The sequence below is a fragment of the Podarcis cretensis genome, assembly GCF_951804945.1.
Source record: "Podarcis cretensis genome assembly, chromosome: 2".
Lineage (NCBI taxonomy): Eukaryota > Metazoa > Chordata > Lepidosauria > Squamata > Lacertidae > Podarcis > Podarcis cretensis.
In genome coordinates, this window is record NC_137171.1 from 112,402,579 (window position 1) to 112,424,004 (window position 21,426).

The 21,426-nt window shown below is 47.2% G+C and overlaps 1 protein-coding gene and 1 long non-coding RNA gene across 3 annotated transcripts in view; both read left to right on the forward strand.

The window, feature by feature from the left end:
- The window catches only part of LOC307209207, a 232,941-nt gene that overhangs the window by 13,361 nt on the left and 198,154 nt on the right, over positions 1-21,426 (forward strand). The window lies entirely within an intron of this gene.
- Positions 664-19,814, forward strand: LOC307208495 (uncharacterized protein). Of its 2 annotated transcripts, none has more exons than XM_079963123.1 (6): positions 664-811; positions 3,352-3,826; positions 12,081-12,176; positions 12,639-12,872; positions 16,050-16,072; positions 16,344-19,814. In XM_079963123.1, the coding sequence occupies exons 2-6, from the start codon at positions 3,404-3,406 to the stop codon at positions 17,452-17,454; spliced, it is 1,887 nt and encodes a 628-aa protein (XP_079819249.1). In that variant the 5' UTR covers positions 664-811; positions 3,352-3,403; the 3' UTR covers positions 17,455-19,814. The 2 variants fall into 2 exon arrangements, with proteins under 2 accessions (XP_079819249.1, XP_079819250.1); XM_079963124.1 differs by having other exon boundaries at positions 664-807.

Here is a 21,426-nt window from a genome sequence, read left to right on the forward strand (position 1 = left end):
TTTTGACTATGGCAGACCAACACGGCTACCTACCTGTAACTTGAAATAAACAGTTGCATTTGTAAATTGGTGTCATAGCACTGTAGATCCTGTAGGTAGAGTTGTGGCGCTGTATTAGTGCTTGAGCTGTCATTGTGCAGGATCAGGTAGCTTTCGATTTATACAGATATATCAAAAAAACGTGTGGATACGTTTCCGAAAGTGTTTAAAAGACTTAAGGAGAGCTACATTCTTATAAAAGATGCAAGTTGGTAGAAAGTACAAGTACATAAAGGCATGCATAATTCAAGCATAATAAAGAAGGAAGTGATTGACCTTTATTGATATTAATACATATTTTCTTCTAACAAAGTTAAGGTGCTTATTTGTTGCACTTGTCGCTTTTTACAACTGAGGTGTTTCGAAGCGACTATAATAACATGGGGGGGGGGATGTTTCCCCTGCATAGAGCAACAGACATTGAATTCGTCACATAAAGAAGAGCGCAAATGAAATCTCCAGGGAAGTTCCTGTCCCCTGGAGCATAAAAAACCCTGTGTGTCTGCGTGTGTTGCAAGCCGGCTTCCCGCCTGCTTCCTCCGGTCCTAAGTCCTGCCCCAGCCAATAAGCACGAGGAAGAGGGTGGTGCCTCGAGGCCTCCAACCCCTCGCGGCCACACTTGAGCTGACTTGAGACGGGCAGCACCTCCTTCCAATCCCAGGACGTGACAGCTTCCCACAGCTGCTTTCGGACCCTGGCCATTTGGGGCAGCTGTGCAGTGAGAGAAACTTGGCCTGTTGGCCTAGGTGCTCCAGAACTCTCCTCCGAGTAGGTACGTGCTGCTGCTGCTGCTGCTGCTGCTGGCCAGCCTAGACTTTGCTTTCCTTGCTCGCCTTTTGGCGCTGCAAAACGCCTCCCTCCCAGCACTTGGGGCACCTTTTCCTTTCCCACCTCCTGGGACTTGGCTGGAGGCAGCTGGGCTTTCTTCGCACCCACCCCCCAACAGCCAGCACATAGCTGTCCACATTTCCCCCTTTTTTTTAAGGAATGGGATTCCTCGCAAGAAAAGGGAAAAGTTGACAGCTAGGAGCCAGCAATGTCCGCTTTTTAATGCTTGGGTTTGAGAGTCAAATGCCTGCAGTCATGTGAGCCCAGTCTCATGATCCTGGTTCCCCTTCTTGTTTCCTATCTAATCGTCCCACCGGAAGGGGGAAAATCTTTCCTGCAGCTTTCCTATAGTTGTTTATAGCAGGGTTGGGGGTCCCCTCTTCAGCCCCTGCCCCATTCACTTCTAGGCAGGGTTCGGGAGCAGAGGAGCCATTGCCAAAGAGTCGTGTGGAGGAAACGCCAGAAATGCTGCCTTTCCACTTGTTGCTTCTTTGCCTGTAGAGTTTGTTACCGGGAAATTGGAAGAAGGTGTGAGAGACCTTCCCCACCTGAGCCTTGCCTCTCCGTACTATGAGGCAAAGACAAAGAACCTGCGCTGCACCTTGCCAAATGTAGCAAAGCACTGATAAATGAATTGATCAATAAAGATCAGGCCTACTGGCAGGGACGGAGGAAGGGGGTACGGGAGGTGAGGGCAGCCCCGGGTGTCACCACTGAGGGGGTCAGAAAATGCCGGGTGGCACTCACCAAGGGGCCTGCAACGTGCCCGAGCCACACTGTGGCTTGGGCGCAGGCAGGCTCCACGCTGCCCAAATGGTCCACATGCTGCCTCCCCCCCCCCCCGCTGTAGGGCGGCTGAGTAGGAGGAGGCAGGCAGTCTCCGGAGGCCCCACTGTGCGCCCTGACCCTATGGGCGGCTCGCCTTGCCCCTGGGCGCACCGCCCCAGGCGCCTGAGCGGCTTCCAAGCACGATTCAAAGTGTTGGTGCTGACCTTTAAAGCCCTAAACGGCCTCGGTCTAGTATATCCACCCCCATCATTCTGCCCAGACACTGAGGTCCAGCACCAAGGGCCTTCTGGCGGTTCCCTCACTGCGAGAGGCCAAGTTACAGGGAACCAGGCAGAGGGCCTTGTCGGTAGTGGCACCCGCCCTGTGGAACGCCCTCCCACCAGATGTCAAAAAGAAAAACAACTACCAGACTTTTAGAAGACATCTGAAGGCAGCCCTGCTTAGGGAAGCTTTTAATGTTTGATGTATTATGGTATTTTAATATTTTGTTGGAACCCACTCAGAGTGGCTGCAGAAGCACAGCCAGATGGGTGGGATATAAATAATAAATTATTATATTATTATTCCTCTTCCACTGGCCACTGGCCACTGTTTTGCTTGTGATTTGCCTGCTGAAGTCTCTTGCTTGTGACCCCCAACTGGCTCAATGGGAAAACTTTCGAAATTCGTATAAAATATCTCCAGTGACGGATTGACATCATTCCGACGTTGTTCTACTCAGAAGGAAAATGGCTAGCAGGAGAGAAGGGGGTGTGGTGGGGCGGGTCGGCCCAGGTGTCACCACTGAGGGGGTGACAAAATGCCGGGTGGTACCACTCACCAGTGGGCTTCTAGCGCGCTCGAGCCACACATCTCTCCTGGGAGTGAAGCGGTGGCTGGGGGGCCCGCAGGCTCCACGCTGCCCCAAACTGCCTGCCCGCCCGCCGCCTCCCCTTCAGCTGTAGGGTGGCTGAGTGGGAGGAGGCAGGCAGAGTCCTCAGAGGCCACACAGAGGGACCTGCCCTGGCTCGCCCCGGCTTGTGTTCTTAACCTGGTTGGGAAAACAGGAAAATGTAAATACTTGGTTTCGCCTAAAGATTGGAAGGTGAAGGTCATACGAGGGACAGGACAAGCCTGGTGCTCAGGTTTGTTCCAGAAGAGCCCTCGCAATTTATGACATAGTTATTACAAATGTATGGTGTTTTACTAAGGGGGTTATGGGTAATTTGGGAAATAATAATAATAATTTATTATTTATACCCCGCCCATCTGGCTGGGTTTCCCCAGCCACTCTGGACGGCTTCCAACAGAACACCAAAATACAATAACCTATTAAACATTAAAAGCGTCCCTAAACAGGGCTGCCTTCAGATGTCTTCTAAAAGTCTGGTAGTTGTTTTTCTCTTTGACATCTGGTGGGAGGGCGTTCCACAGGGTGGGTGCCACTACCGAGAAGGCCCTCTGCCTGGTTCCCTGTAACTTGGCTTCCCGCAGCGAGGGAACCACCAGAAGGCGCTCGGCACTGGACCTCAGTGTCTGGGCTGAACGATGGGGGTGGAGGCACTCCTTCAGGTATACTGGACCAAGGCCGTTTAGGGCTTTAAAGGTCAGCACCAACACTTTGAATTGTGCTCGGAAATGTACTGACTCCCTTTTACAAGTTCACCCTGTGATTTCCCCTCTGTGTTCCTTAAACCTGCATGTCCTCTCCCTTAGGAAACTGATCCTTTCCTGCAAGTAGCAACCGATCCCCGGAACAGCTGCTGCCATGACCTCGGTCCGCGAAGTCTCCAGCATTGCCGAAGACCTGCTGTGCCCTGTCTGCCTCTCCATCTTCCAGGACCCCCGCATGCTGGTCTGCGGGCACAACTTCTGCCTCTCCTGCTTGGAGAGCTGCGTCGTCCCCAAGGGGCAGCACCAGGGGATGTGTCCCGAGTGCCGGGACCCCTTCGACCTGAAAGATGCCGCCCGCAACAGGGTCCTGGCCAACTTGTCCGAGAAGGCCCGGCTCCTGCGGCTGGAGCAGGGGCCCCCGTCGGGTGGGAGCTCGTACTTTTGCGAGGAGCACGAAGAGCCTCTCAAGCTCTTCTGCAGCCAGGATGAGGCCCCTGTCTGCGTGATCTGCCGGGACCTGCCTCAGCACCAGGGCCATAGCTTTTTGCCTATCAAGAATGCTGTCACAGGTTTTCAGGTAGGAGCCTGAGGATGCTTGAGTTTCTGTGGGATGATAGGTGGCCGCAGATCTTAGGCTGTTGGGATCCACTTTGCACTCTCCTAGAACGCCCAAGTTTCACCTGCCGGAACCAGGTACAGTGGTACCTCGGGTTAAGTACTTAATTCGTTCCAGAGGTCCGTTCTTAACCTGCAACTGTTCTTAACCTGAAGCACCACTTTAGCTAATGGGGCATCCTGCTGCTGCTGAAGCAAAATTCTTAACATGAAGCACTATTTCTGGGTTAGCGGAGTCTGTAACCTGAAGCGTATGTAACCTGAAGCATATGTAACCCCGAGGTACCACTGTACAAAAGAGGGGCTGTGTTTTCTTTCTTTTCTTTTTTTTCAAAATTTATTTATTTGGTTTTTCAGATTAAAATTTTACAGTCACGTGTCCAACGTACAACATAAAAACAAGATTCCAAGGGATCTCTTCGACTGCTCCTCCTCCCCTTTGTGGGTCCTATTGTTAACCATTTCCTCCTGCATCTTTTATAATAATCCAAATCTTCTATCTCCCCATTGTATCCAGAATTCACCATTAAACTACAAGTGATATTCCAATCCTACTAACGATTTTAACTAGTTTACAGTGGTCTTTTAAGATATGTTATAAAAATTTTCCCCATTCCTTGTTAAAATTTTGGTCTTCCTGATTTCTGATTCTTCCGGTCATCTTAGCCATTTCGGCATAGTCCATCAACTTGATCTGTCATTCCTCTCTGGTAGGGACTTTATCTTCGGTCCATCCGTGCTTTCTTGGTGGGTGGGCAACCTGCTCATAGAATTACAGAACTAAGCTCCTCTGAGCACATGCTCAGGGCCGGTCAGAGGTATGTGCCTATCTCTCCAGGCACCGGCTGAATTCTTTTGACCTCCCTCCGGCGACTCCCGGCAGGAAAAACACACGAGGTCCGTTCCGGCGATTTTCCTCAGGCTGTGAGGAAAACACACCAACTGCTCTCCTCCTCCCTGCTCCCTGCATTTCCCCAGGGAGGGGAATCAGACTCAGACAGAAATGTACCTACATTGCTTTTATTCCTGTCTTTCACTTCAGTACAGAGAAAACATGTCTGCTCTCTTCCACAAACAGAGAGAAACTCCAAACTCCACCCATGTACATCCTGTACAGGTCATATGACACACACTGAGCTAACATCCGGTGCTCAGTACAGAATGGACTGCCCCTTTGTTTCCATGGCAACAGTCACATACATCCTGTCTGGCTTTCCAGCCACAAGCAGCTGACTTGGCTGCTATAGCCTTTGCTTGCTGCTGCATTGCTGCTTTAGAATAACATACTCCCCCTAAAGTATCAATGCGTGCAGCGAGCAAAGCGTCATCCAGAGAAGAAAACAAACAGTTGTTATACTTATAACACTCCCCTGTTGTTTCAGTTCCATCCTTGGAACTACCCGCCACTGGTTTTACCAATGTACCTCTCTGGTTGTGTGACTTCCAAGGAATGAGTGCTTCTGCATTACCTTGGTTAGCAACTCTCTGTTGTGCCTTTGTCTCTGACTCAGACACAGCTTCAATTTGACCTTGGTCGTTTACAACAGCAACACATGCAATAGCTTGGTTGGCAAACTCTTTTGAATACCTCTTGGGTGGTACACCCTTCGTTGCTCTCTCAGACCTACGTAAGAGGTGCTGCTCTTCTCTGCTTTCTGGTTCAGCCTCTGAGCTCTCTGGAGCTCTCTGGAGAACCAGTACTAAGCTTAATTAGTGGTTCATCCTCCTCTTCTGAGGGTCTAGTCATTATGTGAGATTTCCTCTCAATGACTGTGACAACTGAGCTGTCTGAGCTATCGCTGTCATCATCAGTACTACTGAACTCAATAAGATCAAACTCATCATCATCATCATCAGAATCATCATCATCTCCTGTGGGAAATGTGTGAACAATCACTCGCTCCTGTTCAGGAGCACTCTCTAGAAACTTTGTGAGAATCACCTGACCAGATTCAGACAAAATTACTCTGTAGAGACCCTTTTCATAACCCACAAAAATGCCTCTGGCATTCTTTACTCCACCCGGAGCTTCTGTCCTCACATGAGACCCAAAAACCTTGAAATGGGCAACAGAAGGTTTTCTGTGGAACAGTTTCTCAAAAGGAGAACTTCCCAATTCATTTGAAAACTTTCTCAACCACGTGTAACAAAATGACATTAGCGACTCAGCCCAGTACTCATGTGGCAGATGCGAACTAAGCAATTGCGCATGCATTCCCTTTTGCAATTCTTTGTTCACCCTAACACAGATACATCTCTTCCAAGCTTCTTCGGAAGCTGCAATTTTGTGTCTTATCCCTTTCTTCTTCAGGAACCTCTGGAAATCCTGTAAGAGAAAAATTGGCTTCTCATCTGTGCAAAGACAATCTATGTCAGCATCATGCATATTTTTAACCTTGTCACAAAACTCTTTAAACCTTTCTAAGGCTTCTTTCGGTCTCTCCAAAAGATAAATCCAGACAAAACCTGTGAAAGAATCAACACATATTAGGTAATACTTTGCATTGCCTCTAGATGGTGCTAAAGGACCAATCACATCAGCATACACCCGCTGAAATGCCTTGTCAACCCTTGAGGTGACCTGCTTGGCATTCTTCTTGGCTACACCTGCAAAAGAAATCATGTTAGAATCACAAGAATTACATTCCATGTAATCACTTTGATCAAAAGTCAACAAATACAGTCCATCTTTCTCTTTGGCAGAAAGATACAACTCTCCATCTTTGTAGATCTCGCAGTGTTGATCATCATAGGACAGTTTTAGTCCCTTCTTGGCAATCTGCGAAACGCTGAGCAGATTGTACTTCAACTCTGGAACCAAATAAACATCGTTTATAGTCAAGTTCAGACTTTTAAGATACACAGTCCCAATTCCGGTGGCTTCCAGCTCTCGACCGTTGGCTTGTTGTACAACGAAGCTTTGCTTCTTAAACGACGAAAACAAATCCCTACGATGGGTCATGTGAACCGTCGCTCCCGTGTCTAAAACGAAGGAATTCCCCACGTGTGGTGTGGCTTTTAGGGACATCAAAGCCTTTGCAGGCTTCGCCTGTGACTTGGCATGACTTCTGCCTGACGCCTCAGACTTCGTGGAGCTTCCCTTGGCTCCTTTGTTCTGACGTGGCTTCCCGCAGTTCCGCTGAAGATGCCCAGTCTGTTCACAATTGTGGCATCGGACAACGTTCAAAGCTACAGCATTTTCTCCAGTAGCAACAGCAGTGGGGGTGTTAGAACTCCGTTCTTCCCTCCCCCTGTCCTTGACCTCCAGGGCAGCAAGTCTGTCATGTTCGTTCAGAACCACGGCAAAGACCCTGTCCGACGTTAGATCTTGCGCTGGGAGAGACCCCAGCTGACTGGCAACGGTTTTGTAAGTCCGATTCAGGCTGTTGATCACCATGAAGCAAAACACTTCCTCATCCAGATGGAAATTGCGTTCCACCATCTGCTGACGCAGAAATTTCATTTCCGTCAGGTGCGCTTGAACATCTCCATCAGGCGCAAGCCTCAGGTTAGTCAGCTTTTCAAAATACAGCAACGCTGAAGAACCTGCATCTCTCTGATGTGTCCTTCTCAGCGTGTCCCAAACATCTTTCGCGTGCGGTAAATCTTGTATATGAATAAGCTGAGAGTCTGACACGCACAGAATTATAGCGGTTCTGGCCTTCATATCCTGTGACTCCCAAGCACGCGTTGGTGCTGCAGGGATGGGGTTCTCAATCACCTCAAACAGTCTCTGATTCTGCAGCAGGGCCTTCATCTTAATAGACCAAGATGCATAATTGTCACTGGACAAAAGGGGTGGAGAAGGCAGGCTTCCCTTCTTGGCATCCATTTTGAGTCCTTGCATTGACTCTCAAACACAAGCCTCTAAAATCCAATAGCTGGCTTGTTTACACTCTGTGCACCTGGCAGCAATAACACTGGCTGCTTGGAAAGTCCCTTTCACAGTTCCTTTGTAAGGGCCTAGTCAAAACACGAGCTGTTTGTGCCTCTCTGGGCATAGCCTGACTTCCAGCCCTTATCTTGAAACTGGCCTGCGTTGCTAAGCAACCACATTCCTTTCCTTGGACAGGAAAAACCACAGGAATGTCTGGAATGCAGACTCTTCTCTCTCGGAGCTGTTTTTCCCAAACGTTGCTCCCATGAAGCAGAGAATTAATCCATCTGCATTCACACTTCTAAGCCCGAAAATCTCATACCTGGGCTCCGTAGCTTGGCTTTCAGCTTCTTCTGGTCAGCTTCTAGCTGCAGAGAATCAGCCTCCATCTCAGGCTCCTATTTCTGCAGACTTCCATAGATCGTAGAAACCAGCAGCTCTGCTACCAATGTCAGAATTCAGGGCCGGTCAGAGGTATGTGCCTATCTCTCCAGGCACCGGCTGAATTCTTTTGACCTCCCTCCGGCGACTCCCGGCAGGAAAAACACACGAGGTCCGTTCCGGCGATTTTCCTCAGGCTGTGAGGAAAACACACCAACTGCTCTCCTCCTCCCTGCTCCCTGCATTTCCCCAGGGAGGGGAATCAGACACAGACAGAAATGTACCTACATTGCTTTTATTCCTGTCTTTCACTTCAGTACAGAGAAAACATGTCTGCTCTCTTCCACAAACAGAGAGAAACTCCAAACTCCACCCATGTACATCCTGTACAGGTCATATGACACACACTGAGCTAACATCCGGTGCTCAGTACAGAATGGACTGCCCCTTTGTTTCCATGGCAACAGTCACATACATCCTGTCTGGCTTTCCAGCCACAAGCAGCTGACTTGGCTGCTATAGCCTTTGCTTGCTGCTGCATTGCTGCTTTAGAATAACAGGGTCGTCGCTCAGTGGTTAGAGCAGTGTTTCTCAGCCTTGGGTCCCCAGCTGCTGTTGGACTACAACTCCCATCATCCCTGACCACTGGTCCTGCTAGCTAGGTACAATGGGAGTTGTAGTCCCACAACAACTGGGGAGCCAAGGTTGAGAAACCCTGGGTTAGAGCATCCGCTTTGCCCACAGAAGGTCCCATGTTCAATCCCCAGAATCTCTAGGTAGGGCTGGGAGAAACTCCTGCCTGAAGCCCCCAAGAGCTTCTGCCAGTCAGTGCCAGCAGTGCTGAGCTAGCTGGACCAATGGTGTGACTCGGGATAAGGCAGCTTCCTAACTGAACCCGTGGTCCTGTCACACACGAAACCTGCTATTCTGCAAAAGCAGCTTGCTGGGATGGGATAGGAGTCACAATAGGTGAGCTGGGAGGGAGAGGGTCAAGGCAGCCTTGGATGTCAGTGCAGTGCAAATGCACCAGCGGAGTCACTCTGTGCTCCAGTTTGCACTGCGCCAACTTCTCCACTGCCTCGCCTGTCCGTCCTGGTAAGCAGCAGCGACCCACCTTCCAGGAAGCTAGTGTAGCAGCTGTGCCCCACTTCTGCCCTTCTCAGGTATACAGACTATTCATGCCTTGCCCCTACCTAGCCATGGGGCAAATTGTATTTCAGAAGTAAGTGTGCCTGGGTACACAAATGAACTATCCTGGGAGATTCTGGTCTTCTGCTTTTAAACGTATTCAGGCCCCTCCTCTAATTTTTGTTAGGGTTTCATTTTCTTTGCTGTTGCTTGTTTTTATGACATTTTTATTCTAATCGGCCATTAGCCGCTTAGAGAAGGCAAAATAAAATAACATCATATTAATCATCATCCTCATCATTTATTTTTTATACCCCGCCCATCTGGCTGAGTTTCCCCAGCCACTCTGGGCGGCTTCCAACAAAATATTAAAATACAGTTATGCATCAAACATTAAAAGCATCCCTAAACAGGGCTGCCATCAGATGTCTTCTAAAAGTCTGGTAGTTGTTGTTCTCTTTGACATCTGATGGGATGGCGTTCCACAGGGTGGGTGCCACTACCGAGAAGGCCCTCTGCCTGGTTCCCCATAACCTCACTTCTCGCAGTGAGGGAACCGCCAGAAGACCCTCAGCGCTGGACCTGTGTCCGGGCAGAATGATGGGGGTGGAGACGCTCCTTCAGATATACTGGACTGAGGCTGAGGCCGATCAAAGAGGTGGCATCAGACAAATCCACCTGTACTTAGCAGGGATTTGGCCATACAGTCGTACCTTGGATTCCGAACGCCTTGATACTCGGACGTTTTGGCTCCCGAATGCCGCAAACCCGGAAGTGAGTGTTCCAGCTTGCAAACATTCTTTGGAACCTGAACGTCCAACGGGGCTTCTGATTGGCTGCAGGAGCTTCCTCCAGCCAATCAGAACCAGCACTTTGGTTTCCAAACGTTTTGGAAGTCGAACGGACTTCCAGAACAGATTCCGTTCGACTGTATTAATTGTTCTACCGGAGGCTTGTTCACACATTACGGGTGTTTATGTGAGAGAGTGTACACATGGCGAATTATACAGCTGCATTGCTGCGTACACAGACCGTGCACAGGTAACTGTCAGCAAGTGTACAGTTCAACTATTTGTGCACACAAATTGTGCACTGATTGACTGTAACATGTGAACATTCATACTGACTTGAGCATTCTAGACCCCACTGCTTCGTATTTTGCCCAGCATATGAGCGCCAAACTAGGCATGGGATTTCCCACAGCTGCCACCGCAGCTAATAGATGGAGATGGGCAATTTTAATTGGGGATGCAGGTCGGAAGGAAAAGGTCAAATCTCCCGTCCTCTTGTGCTGCAGTCCCAGTAAAATCTGTGAGGTCCTGTTCCTGCCACCACTTACTACTACTACTACTACTACTAATAATAATAATAATAATAATATTTTTTTTATTTATACCCTGCCCTCCCCAGCCAGGATTGGGCTCAGGGGGACTAACAACCAATAATAAAAACAAGCTGATTGAAATACAATTTAAAAGATTAAGATACAACATTAAAACCTTAGGGTGCAATCTCTTCATAGGAGGAGAAAGGAAAAAGAAAGAGGGGGAGGGAATCAAACTGATTCCAAGCCAAAGGCCAGGCGGAACAACTCTGTCTTACAGGCCCTGCGGAAAGAAATCAGATCCTGCAGGGCCCTGGTCTCATGAGGCAGAGCGTTCCACCAGGCCGGAGCCAGTGTTGAGAAGGCCCTGGCTCTAGTTGAGGCTAATCTAATTTCCTTAGGGCCCTGGACCACTAGGGTGTTGCTATTTATGGACCTGAAGGTCCTCCGTGGGGCATACCATATTACTTAATGAATATCCTGGTGCAATCCTGTAACTGGAACTGCCAGGGGTCAACCTTGTGACTCATCCTGCCTGCACAACCTATGTTCTTATCGGAGAGCGACACACCCTCCCTCTGGGATAGCCGTAAGTTTTATCTCTCTGGCAGCAGAATAATGCAGGGTGGATAAACAAATAGAACCAAGGCTTCGAAGTCTGAGTGCAGTCGTCCACGTATGCAAACACGAATAGATATTGCGTGTTGGTTTGCTGTATCCCAGCCGGATTTTAAGCTGCAGATCTTTAGCGCAGCCAAGTTTATGGTGCGGCACAACATTCAAGCCCCGAAGTGGCTTTTCTGAACCCCTCTCTATTTTTTAGTTTTTTTAAAAAAAATTAATTAGTTTTGCATTTAGTAATATATGTTCACATCGATATTGTCCACTTTACATCTCTGGCTCATTTCATGAAGGCGAGTGAGTGCACTGGCAAAGGAGCAAAAGAAGGTGCCTTATAGAGAGTCAGATAATAAGTCCATCTAACTCAGTATTGGCAGTGGCTGCCAGGGTTTCATAGAACCGTAGTGTTGAAAGGGACCCAGTGGTCATCTAGTCCAACCCCCTCTCTCCCCTTTCCCCGCTCAAAACGGCTCCCATGCATTACCTGTTGTTTAACCCTGAATGTTTGTATGGACTCTAAAGATAAATATTTTCTGAGATTCAATCTGTGGCATTCAGTCTGTGATGGTTCATTCATGCATGCGGGTCATGATTTGGTGTAGACATCAATGAATGGAAAGGCATGCGCCAACCAGTCTTGTAAAAGGCAGGGGGCGTGATTCGAGCATGTTTCTGCTAAAATAAATCCCACTGAATCCAAGGTGCCAAGTCGTAAGGTTGCTTAGGGTTACAACCTTTGAATACTTCCCAGAAAGAGCATGTTAGAACAGGGAGGTGGGAAGGGGAAGAAACCAGTAACCTTTTGCTTGGGTCTATCCATTTTTCTCTCCAGATCTTTTGCATGGTTGTTTGTGTATTCCCAATTTTATTTGTGCATTTTTTCAGGATAAACTGAAAGCATCTCTGGAACCCCTGGAGCATGGGGTGAAGTGGGCCATAAATAATCAGTCTCAACAGCAGGAGGCCATGGAAGAACTGGAGGTAAATTTTAAAAGGAGCATGAGAGAGGAAATCACAGAACGTTGTGTGAGAGAGGAAATCATAGAATGTTGTAGCTTGAAGAAACAAGCTCCTAGGCAGGAAGAAAGCAGACTACAGAAAAGTCTCAGGTGTTGTTTATACGTCATGCGATGGCTTAGTAAACCATGGCTTAGTGTTATGTGTGAACTCTGCCCAGCAACATAATTATGGCTTGTTTACTGCCGGCAAACCACAATCTGAAGCCATGGTTCTTGGCTTATAAATCTTGGCTTTTTTAAACTATGGCTTGGTGTTACATGTGAACCCAGCTAGCACTATTAACTATGGTTTGTTTAACTTGGCACTGAGGTTAGGACCTTTTCTGTGCCACAAACTGGGCAACTAGTTCAGACAGCTTGTTGTCTGTGAACGAAAGGCCTGTCAGCCGTAAGCGTAACTTCAGCTCTCTGTGATTCACTGTAGAATCTCAATCAACACCTGTGTGGCTGCATCTTCATTGCGTTTGAGGAACTGCGTGAAATCCTCAACGAGAGAGAGCAGAACATGATGGAAACGGTTAGGCAGATGAAGGAGGAGAACCAGGCAGAAATGGAGAGAAGACTGGAATATCTGAAAGCGTTCAGCTCAGCTCACACAGAGACCATATCCGGGATCGAAGCTGCCTTGGCGGAAACCAACGAATTCGCCTTCTTGAAGGTGAGTCTTCGTGCATCCCAGTCCCTTTTCCTTTTAAAGATTGAGTAACAGATGTGCAGTTGCCAGTGTCTTGCCCCTGTTCCAGATGTTTTCATTTAAGGAAACTGTTTGCGTTTAGGGCTGGGGTAGGGAACTGGACCCAGCTACCTCCCCCACCCACCCCCAGGCCATTTTGACAGGGGGGGTGGCTGCCTTTTGATTAGCTACCAAACCAGGTTCAGAGTTATCGTGTCAATTCGCAAATCCCTAAAAACAACATGGGGCTAGTATACCTTAAGGACCACCTGGTTCCTTACGCTCCACTTTGATCACTGAGATCTTCTGATGGGGCACTTTTGGTGGTCCCCCACTCCCACCAGGTAGTGTGGTTGCTGACCTTGAGCCAGACATCATGGAGAGTGAAGTCAAATGCTAATAACAAGGCCAGTGGAAGTGATGGTATTTAAAATTTTAAAAGATGATACTGTTAAAGTGCTACACTCAATATGCCAGCAAGTTTGGAAAACTCAGCAGTGGCCAGAGGATTGGAGAAGATCAGTCTACATCCCAATCCCAAAGAAGGGCAGTGCCAAAGAATGCTCCAACTACCGCACAATTGCACTCATTTCACACGCTAGCAAGGTTATGCTTTAAATTCTATAAGGCAGGCTTAAGCAGTACGCAGACCGAGAACTCCCAGAAGTGGAAGCTGGATTTCGAAGGGGCAGAGGAACCAGAGACCAAATTGCAAACATGCGCTGGATTATGGAGAAAGCTAGAGAGTTCCAGAAAGACATCTACTTCTGTTTCATTGACTACGCAAAAGCATTTGACTGTGTCGACCACAGCAAACTATGGCAAGTTCTTAAAGAAATGGGAGTGCCTAATCACCTCATCTGTCTCCTGTGAAATCTCTATATGGGACAAAAAGCTACAGTTAGAGCTGGATATGGAATAACTGATTGGTTCAAAATTGGGAAAGGAGTACGACAAGGCTGTATATTGTCTCCCTGCTTATGTAACTTATATGCAGAATTCATCATGCGAAAGGCTGGGCTGGATGAATCCCAAACCAGAATTAAGATTGCCGGAAGAAATATCAACAACCTCAGATATGCAGATGAAACAACCTTGATGGCAGAAAGTGAGGAGGAATTAAAGAACCTTTTAATGAAGGTGAAAGAGGAGAGTGCAAAATATGATCTGAAGCTCAACATCAACAAAACTAAGATCATGGCCACTGGGCCCATCACCTCCTGGCAAATAGAAGGGGAAGAAATGGAGGCAGTGAAAGATTTTACTTTCTTGGGTTCCATGATCACTGCAGATGACGTCAGCAGTCACAAAATTAAAAGACGCCTGCTTCTTGGGAGAAAAGCAATGACAAACCTAGACAGCATCTTAAAAAGCAGAGACATCACCTTGCTGTCAAAGGTCCATATAGTTAAAGCTATGGTTTTCCCAGTAGTGATGTATGGAGGTGAGAGCTGGACCATAAAGAAGGCAGATCGCTGAAGAATTGATCCTTTTGAATTAGGTGCTGGAGGAGATCCTTCCCGTGGACTACAAGAAGATCAAACCAATTCATTCTGGAGAGCACAGTCCATCTCTACCCTTGGGGGGCCCAGCTTCCCAGCCTCTCAACTGTTACGTCTTTCCTGGCCTTGCTTTTCCCTAGATATTCAGCTTATTATTTACACTTGCTTCACCACGTGGCGCAGGTCATAAACAGAGGAGCTTTGTGAAACAGATTTGTCCTGAGCAGACGGGAAGTCTTCCAAGTGCAAAACCTCAGCATCCCTTAGCATGTTCTCGCCTGACATTTTTAAAGCCCTATGAAAGTACGTGTAACCTAAGAAGCAGAGGTTGATGAACACATCCCCACAAAAGAAAACTGCCCACTAAGAACTATGGAGCCTTGGCGACGCGCTTAATTATAGGGCTGACTAACTAAGGAATTAGTGATGTATGGAAGTGAGAGCTGGACCATAAAGAAGGCTGATTGCCAAAGAATTGATCAAACCTATCCATTCTGAAGGATATCAGCCCTGAGTGCTCACTGGAAGGACAGATCCTGAAGCTGAGACTCCAATACTTTGGCCACCTCATGAGAAGAGAAGACTCCCTGGAAAAGACCCTGATATTGGGAAAGATGGAGGGCAGAAGGAGAAGGGGACAACAGAGGATGAGAATGGTTGGACAGTGTTCTCGAAGCTACCAACATGAGTTGGTCAAACTGCGAGAGGCAGTGGAAGACAGGAGTGCCTGGCGTGCTCTGGTCCAGGGGGGCACGAAGAGTCAGACACAACTAAACAACTAAACAACAACACTCCCCTGAAACTTGGCCAGCCTTTACCAGGACAGAAACTTCTGTGTGGAACTCCTTGCCTATAGAAGTCCGTCAGGATCCATCCCTGCTCTCTTTGAGACGTCGTTTAAAAATGATACTGTTCAGAAGGCCCTTTGGAACCCCAAATTTTCCGCAACCAGTTTTCTATTGACATAGATGTGTTGTGTTTTAACTGCTATATTTTCTATGGAAGTGTGGTTTATAAATATTTAAGTCTATCTATCTATCATCTCGAAGCTACACCAAAGCCTGACCAAACTGCAGGAGGCAGTGGAAGACAGGAGTGCCTGGCGTGCTCTGGTCCATGGGGTCACGAAGAGTCGGACACGACTAAACGACCAAACAACAACAACATCTATCTATCTATCTATCATCTATCTATATCTATCTATCTATCTATCTATCTATCTATCTATCTATCTATATCTATATCTATATCTATATCTATATCTATATCTATATCTATATCTATCTATCTATCATCTATCCATCTATCTATCTTTCTATCTATAGCATCTCTATCATCTATAGTTGTTAGGCAATTCGTCACAGAGCCAGCACCTTTACTAAACTATAGTTCCCAAGATTCTTTGGGGAAAGCCATGACTGTTAAAGTGGTTTAGGAGTGCTCTAAATGTTTGGTTCGATGTGACCCCTTTGCAGTTGACATTATTAACCGGGGGTTAGCACCTTCTGACAGTTCATTGTGCCCTAATCTTCCCTGCCACCAGATTGATGAATTCGGGTTGACTGTTCTGTAAAGAGGGTTTGATGGTCTAGTTGGCTGAAGCTGTGCAAACTTGCTTTGGCAGGCAATTCCAACCTTGTTTGTTTCTTTTTCCCTCCAGGGAGTCAAGGAACTGACAGGAAGGTGAGTATTGCTCTGTATATAGACATTGGCTCTGATCCTATTTCCTCCATATGTGAGGACTTGAAGGGTTATCAAACACTCACCTAGAAGTTTTTAATGTTTGATGTTTTGTTGCGTTTTTAATATTCTGTTGGGAGCTGCCCAGAGTGGCTGGGGAAACCCAGCCAGTCGGCGGGGTAGAAATAATAAATTATTATTATTATTATTATTATTATTATTATTATTATTATTACCTGCAAATATATGGAACTGTGGTCTCTTCTCTCTGCAGAGTCCAGGAACGACTTAAAGAACAGGTTGACGAAACAGCCAAAGAAGCCTGCGAGGGTGGAGAAGGGGAAGAGGAAATTAAGGAGGAAGGCAACCAAAATGAGGATGCTGGTGAAAATCTGGGCGAAATCAAGACCGGTGGAGATGTCATTGATGAAGAAGAAACTTACGAAGGAGCCGAAGCCCAGGGCACAGAAGGAGAAGATGAGGAGTGGGCCATTGTGCCTGTAGATCCAGCTCTTGTAGAGCTGGAAGAGTTGCTGGATTTTGATTCCTGGAAGGAGATGCTGAGAAGCATCAGTATCAGGGAGACCTTTGTCCCAGACTCGCCTTGCCACTCTCCAACTCCAGAGAAAGACATGCCCCAGCTGGAAGACAGCGATTCCTTACCCAAAGAAGCACCTTGGCGAAGCACTGGTTCCACTGAGGCTCCCATCGTAGCTGAAGCCCCGTGTCAACCACCACGCAGCTCATACTTTCGTGGCTTCCAACAGATGCCCTTTTTGGGTTCCTTTCCGCCCTTTCCTTTCGGAGGCCAGTTTGGGCCTGCACAGGGGTGGATGTCTCATCCCAGGCCGGGCCGCGGCACGTTTCAAGGCAGGAGAGGGCCACGTAGTCATCCTTTCGGCCCCCGAAGGGGCCAAGGCAGAGGATATTATCCGAACACACAGACATCCCAATCCAGCGAAGGCAAAGCTTTGCCTCAACATCGCTGGATGCCCCCTAGGAATGAGCCACCCAGGGCCAGAGAAGCTCATGTCCCGGGGCAGGGAGGGCAGGGCAAGCCGGAAAAAGCAGGTGGGGGGTCCTCAGTGACAGAGCTGCCCAAACCAAGGGAGGCTCATGGTTCCGGGCGAATAGGAAGAGGAGGTTGGTCCAATAAGCAGAAGACCCAATCCAGTGCAGATCAAAGCGGAGGTGGATCTGTCAAGAACGAGGCTCGTGCCTCAGGGCAGGCAGGGTCAGGGCAAGGGCAAGGATCTGGAAAGAGGCCCCCAACCCCCAACAAAGGGGGCGAAGCCTCGGGAAACAAGGGCTCTCAGAATAAGCATCACGGAGGGCAAGGGCGTGGTAGGGGCCGGGGTTCAGCCAAGGGCCCCCAGAACAAATAGCTGTTTCCATCAGAGGTGGCTGTCGTTGGACGCCGAAAGAAGGACGTATTAAGAGAAGTGACCTTGTTTGGGGATGTGGTTTCATTCGTTGCCCTTATCTCTCAGCCTCGGTCCATACCTCGGAGAGGCCGGTTGCTGGAGTTCATGCGCAGGAGAGTGCTTTTGCAAAAGCCGCTGTGGGAAGGAGGACACGGGATTCGAGGGAGGCCTTCGCTCTGGTCCAGTGGCCTGCTCTGGTGTGTCCAAGCCTCATATGTTTAGCTGGTCGATGTAGGTAAAACGATTTAAAAGCCTTTGGACTTTAGAATGTGCCTCTGATTAATTGAGTGGTAGTTTTCATTTGTTTTGTTTTTATTGCAATTATGTGCGTTTCAAGTACTTGACGACAACAAAAGGCTGGTGCTTTGATCCTTTCCATAAGAAGCATTTTTCCCTACTCTCTCTATTCGTGGAAAGAAATGCTTTTCCTAAAAATAGGAATCTTTTTTTCAGCTCAGGGGCCGCAGCGTCTTTTGGGTGCAGCCTTCTGGGGGCCAGAGGCAGAAAAGTGGGCAGAGCAATGGCTACAACTCCTCTCTCTCTCTCTCTCTCTCTCTCTCTCTCTCTCTCCAGCAGGCTACATTCCAGCCACACAAAACTCAGGTTTCCCCTTCCCCTGCACTCGCATTCCATCTCCCCCTCCTCCCATCAGGCAAGCAAGATGTGTTATTGCAGTTCAAGGAGGCATTCAAAGCTGACAAAACCAGAATAGACGTGACGCAAGGCAGGAGGGTGGCCTGAGAAAAGTCATAGGTTCATATAATTGAAGAGTTTGAAGGGACCCAAGGGACATCTAGTCCACCCCCTGAAATGCAGGAATCTCAGCTAAAGCATCCATGACAGATGGCCATCCAGCCTCTGCTTAAAAACCTCCAAGTAAAGAGAGTCCACAACATCCAGAGGAAGTCTGTTCCACTGCCAAACAGCTCTTAACTGTCAGAAAGCTCTGCTTGGTATTTAGTCGCCATCTCCTTTCTTGTAATCTGAAGCCATTGGTTCAAGTCTGACCTTCCAGAGCAGGAGAAAACAAGCTTGTTCCCTCTTCCAGGTGACAGCCCTTGAGATATTTGAAGATGGCTATAGATCTCCTCTCAGTCTCCTCTTTTCCAGACTAAACATACCCAGCTCCTTCAACCATCCCTCATCACAGGCCAGATTCATGTTTTGGATTGTAGCCCCAGTGTGAAGTCCAAAAAACCCCTGTAGCAGCCTAGGTTTGCGAAAAGGCGATTTGTATGTGACAAACTTGAGTTGGTAGAGGGTCTGGCTCATTGGGAATGCTGTGTGTTTTCCATTTTCCTTTCTTTGAAGTGGTGATTATCAGCCTGAGTACCTAAGGCAGATTATACAGTAGAGTTAACATACTTCCACCCACAAAATACTATATTCTTGTATTGGGAGTGTTGTAAACAAAATCTGCCCTTTTTCCCTTATGGGGTATCCAAGAGCCCATACAGAGTCCTTACGTGGGTTCCCTATTGGTAGGAGAAAATAACAGAGGCCAACCAGAGAATATTGAGAAGCAAAGCAGCTAGTAAGCTTGATCTTTATTGATCTGTTGCAACAGGGTGCTCCCCTCACACGCAGGAAAGGAGGAGGACCCAGAACCAAGGTTTGCCTGCCCTTATATAGACATTTTAAATTCCCTGCCCTGGAGCTCAAGACCACCCCTCCATACATCATACATACATCACAGAAGGGGTGTAACCCAAGGCCACCCCCCACAAACATCATACCTGCATCACAAAAAAGGTGATCTACAACAGAAATTTGAATGTTGTTTTTCCTGTCTGCCAGGTTATCTGATAATGCCTTATCTGATTGCCTTTCCTGGTAGTCTGTCACCCTTTGAAATGGTGATTACTAAATTCCTGTAACAAGGAATGTGTTTTGTTTTGTTTTTTTCATCTCCTCCCTCCTTGCAGAGAAACATTTGGTCAGCTTGGGGGAGTCAAAATAATTTCAGGACTGTCTTCCTGTGCTGCTTCAGACATGTGTTTTATATATTTATGTACATGTTTGCTTGGTACATTTATGAACATTTATTCTATATCTAAGACCTTAAAATTCTTATAACAGGACTTACAAACTTTGGAACTCACTTGCAATACACTTGATGGGAAAAGTTTAGCTGTGCAGAATTGGTCCCCAATTCAGACTTCTTGTAACCAGCACAAAGCTGCCTTGAGTTGCAACTCCATGCCTGAAATTATATAGCTAAATTCAAATGGATGTTAATGGCTCTTGTCTTCTGTCTTGAAATGTATTTTCCCCCTCCCCCACGACTTAAATAAATGCTTTCCTTCTCAAAACAATAATAATTCCTGAGACTGATAGCGAAAGGTTCAGACTACCAGTTCAGCTTGTTCATAAAAGAGCATGGAAGTATATAGTTCAGGGCTGTTGATTAAACATTTATGCTTCTTTGCTGCACAAAGTTATTATAGTCTTTATTGAGCATTTCTTCTGATACATTTATGTGGAGGCTGTTCGACAATGAGCACTCATCCCAATTTGCTTGTGGGGCATTTTTAAGTCTTCCCAGTAATCTAATCATTCCACACTTTTCAATGCCTCCCCTCCCATCACTCTCTTGATGGCAAAACAGCAACAACTTTTTAAAGTGGATCTGTTGTGCTAGGGGCAAAAGAGCTCTTAAATACCCTTTAATTGGGCCAACGTCCTGGTATCCCTCCCACAAAACAATGACCATCTGGAGCAAGGGCCAGCAAACTTTTTGCATGCCTGGGTAGGCAAACTAAGGTCTGGGGGCCGGATCTGGCCCAATTGCCTTCTAAATCTGGCCCGCGGATGGTCCAGGAATCAGAGTGTTTTTACATGAGTAGAATGTGTCCTTTTATTTAAAATGCATCTCTGGGTTATTTGTGGGGCATAGGAATTCGTTCTTAGCATCCATGCCACATGGAACACTGCTGTAGCAATGTCTCAAAGGAGTCCTGGTTGCTGCTCCCTTCTCTGGCAAACCAGCACCAGAAACCATTGGCAATTTAAAAAGCGATTTAAAAAGATTGGGGGGGCAGGGTCATGATTGCAAGGGAGAGGGATTCATATCCCATCGGGCTCCTGGTGCCACGGGGAATGTGCCAAGGCTCCGGTTGTGTTTGGAATCCAGAGAGAGCTTTCTCCAGATTAAGAAATAGCAGATTCCCAAGCCCAACAAGGCCGATTTGGAGAAACTGTTCATTCATCTTTTAAGAGGACCATCTTCAATCGAGCACATGCACCATTGAAGCTTAAAATGATGGGGACGGGACGTTTTGGGGTCTAAATAAAAGGAAAGGAGGGCCTAACCTTCACCTCCCTCCTGTGAGAGTTAACTAGGTATCTTTTCTTACATAGATCAATAAAGTTGTAGACGACAGGGTGCTGGCGTTTTGCACCTGTTTCGCCCTGGCAGTCCCAAGTAATGGGGCCCTTTAACTGGGGCTTGCAAGAAGCAAGGCTAAGCAAATCAGTCTCTTAAACTTAAGCCAAGAAAGAGTATTCTCTATAAGACTGAATATCAATATACGTATCAAGACTTTGAGATTAGACCACTGAAGAAGCCCGGAAAACTATCTTGGGAGTGTGCTACTTGTGAGCCCCAGTTAAAGGGCCCCAATAAAGACAACTTTATTGTCTACAACTTTATTACCATCTATCTACAACTCTACTAGCATCTCTCGGTATTATGAATAACACCAAACTTACCTGTTGTTGGTATTTTCATGAATTTATCTAAAAGACCGAGTTAAGCATTTGAAAAATCTATTGAAACCAGACATTATAAGTTCATTTTTGGCTGGGTAGTTCGCAAGTCTTTGTGGCTTTGTTTAATGTTTTATATTTTTCTCAGAAGGTTGATAAAGTATGTATAATAATTGTTCTGTGTATATTAATCGCCAACGTGTTGCATGAGTCGCAGTACTTCTA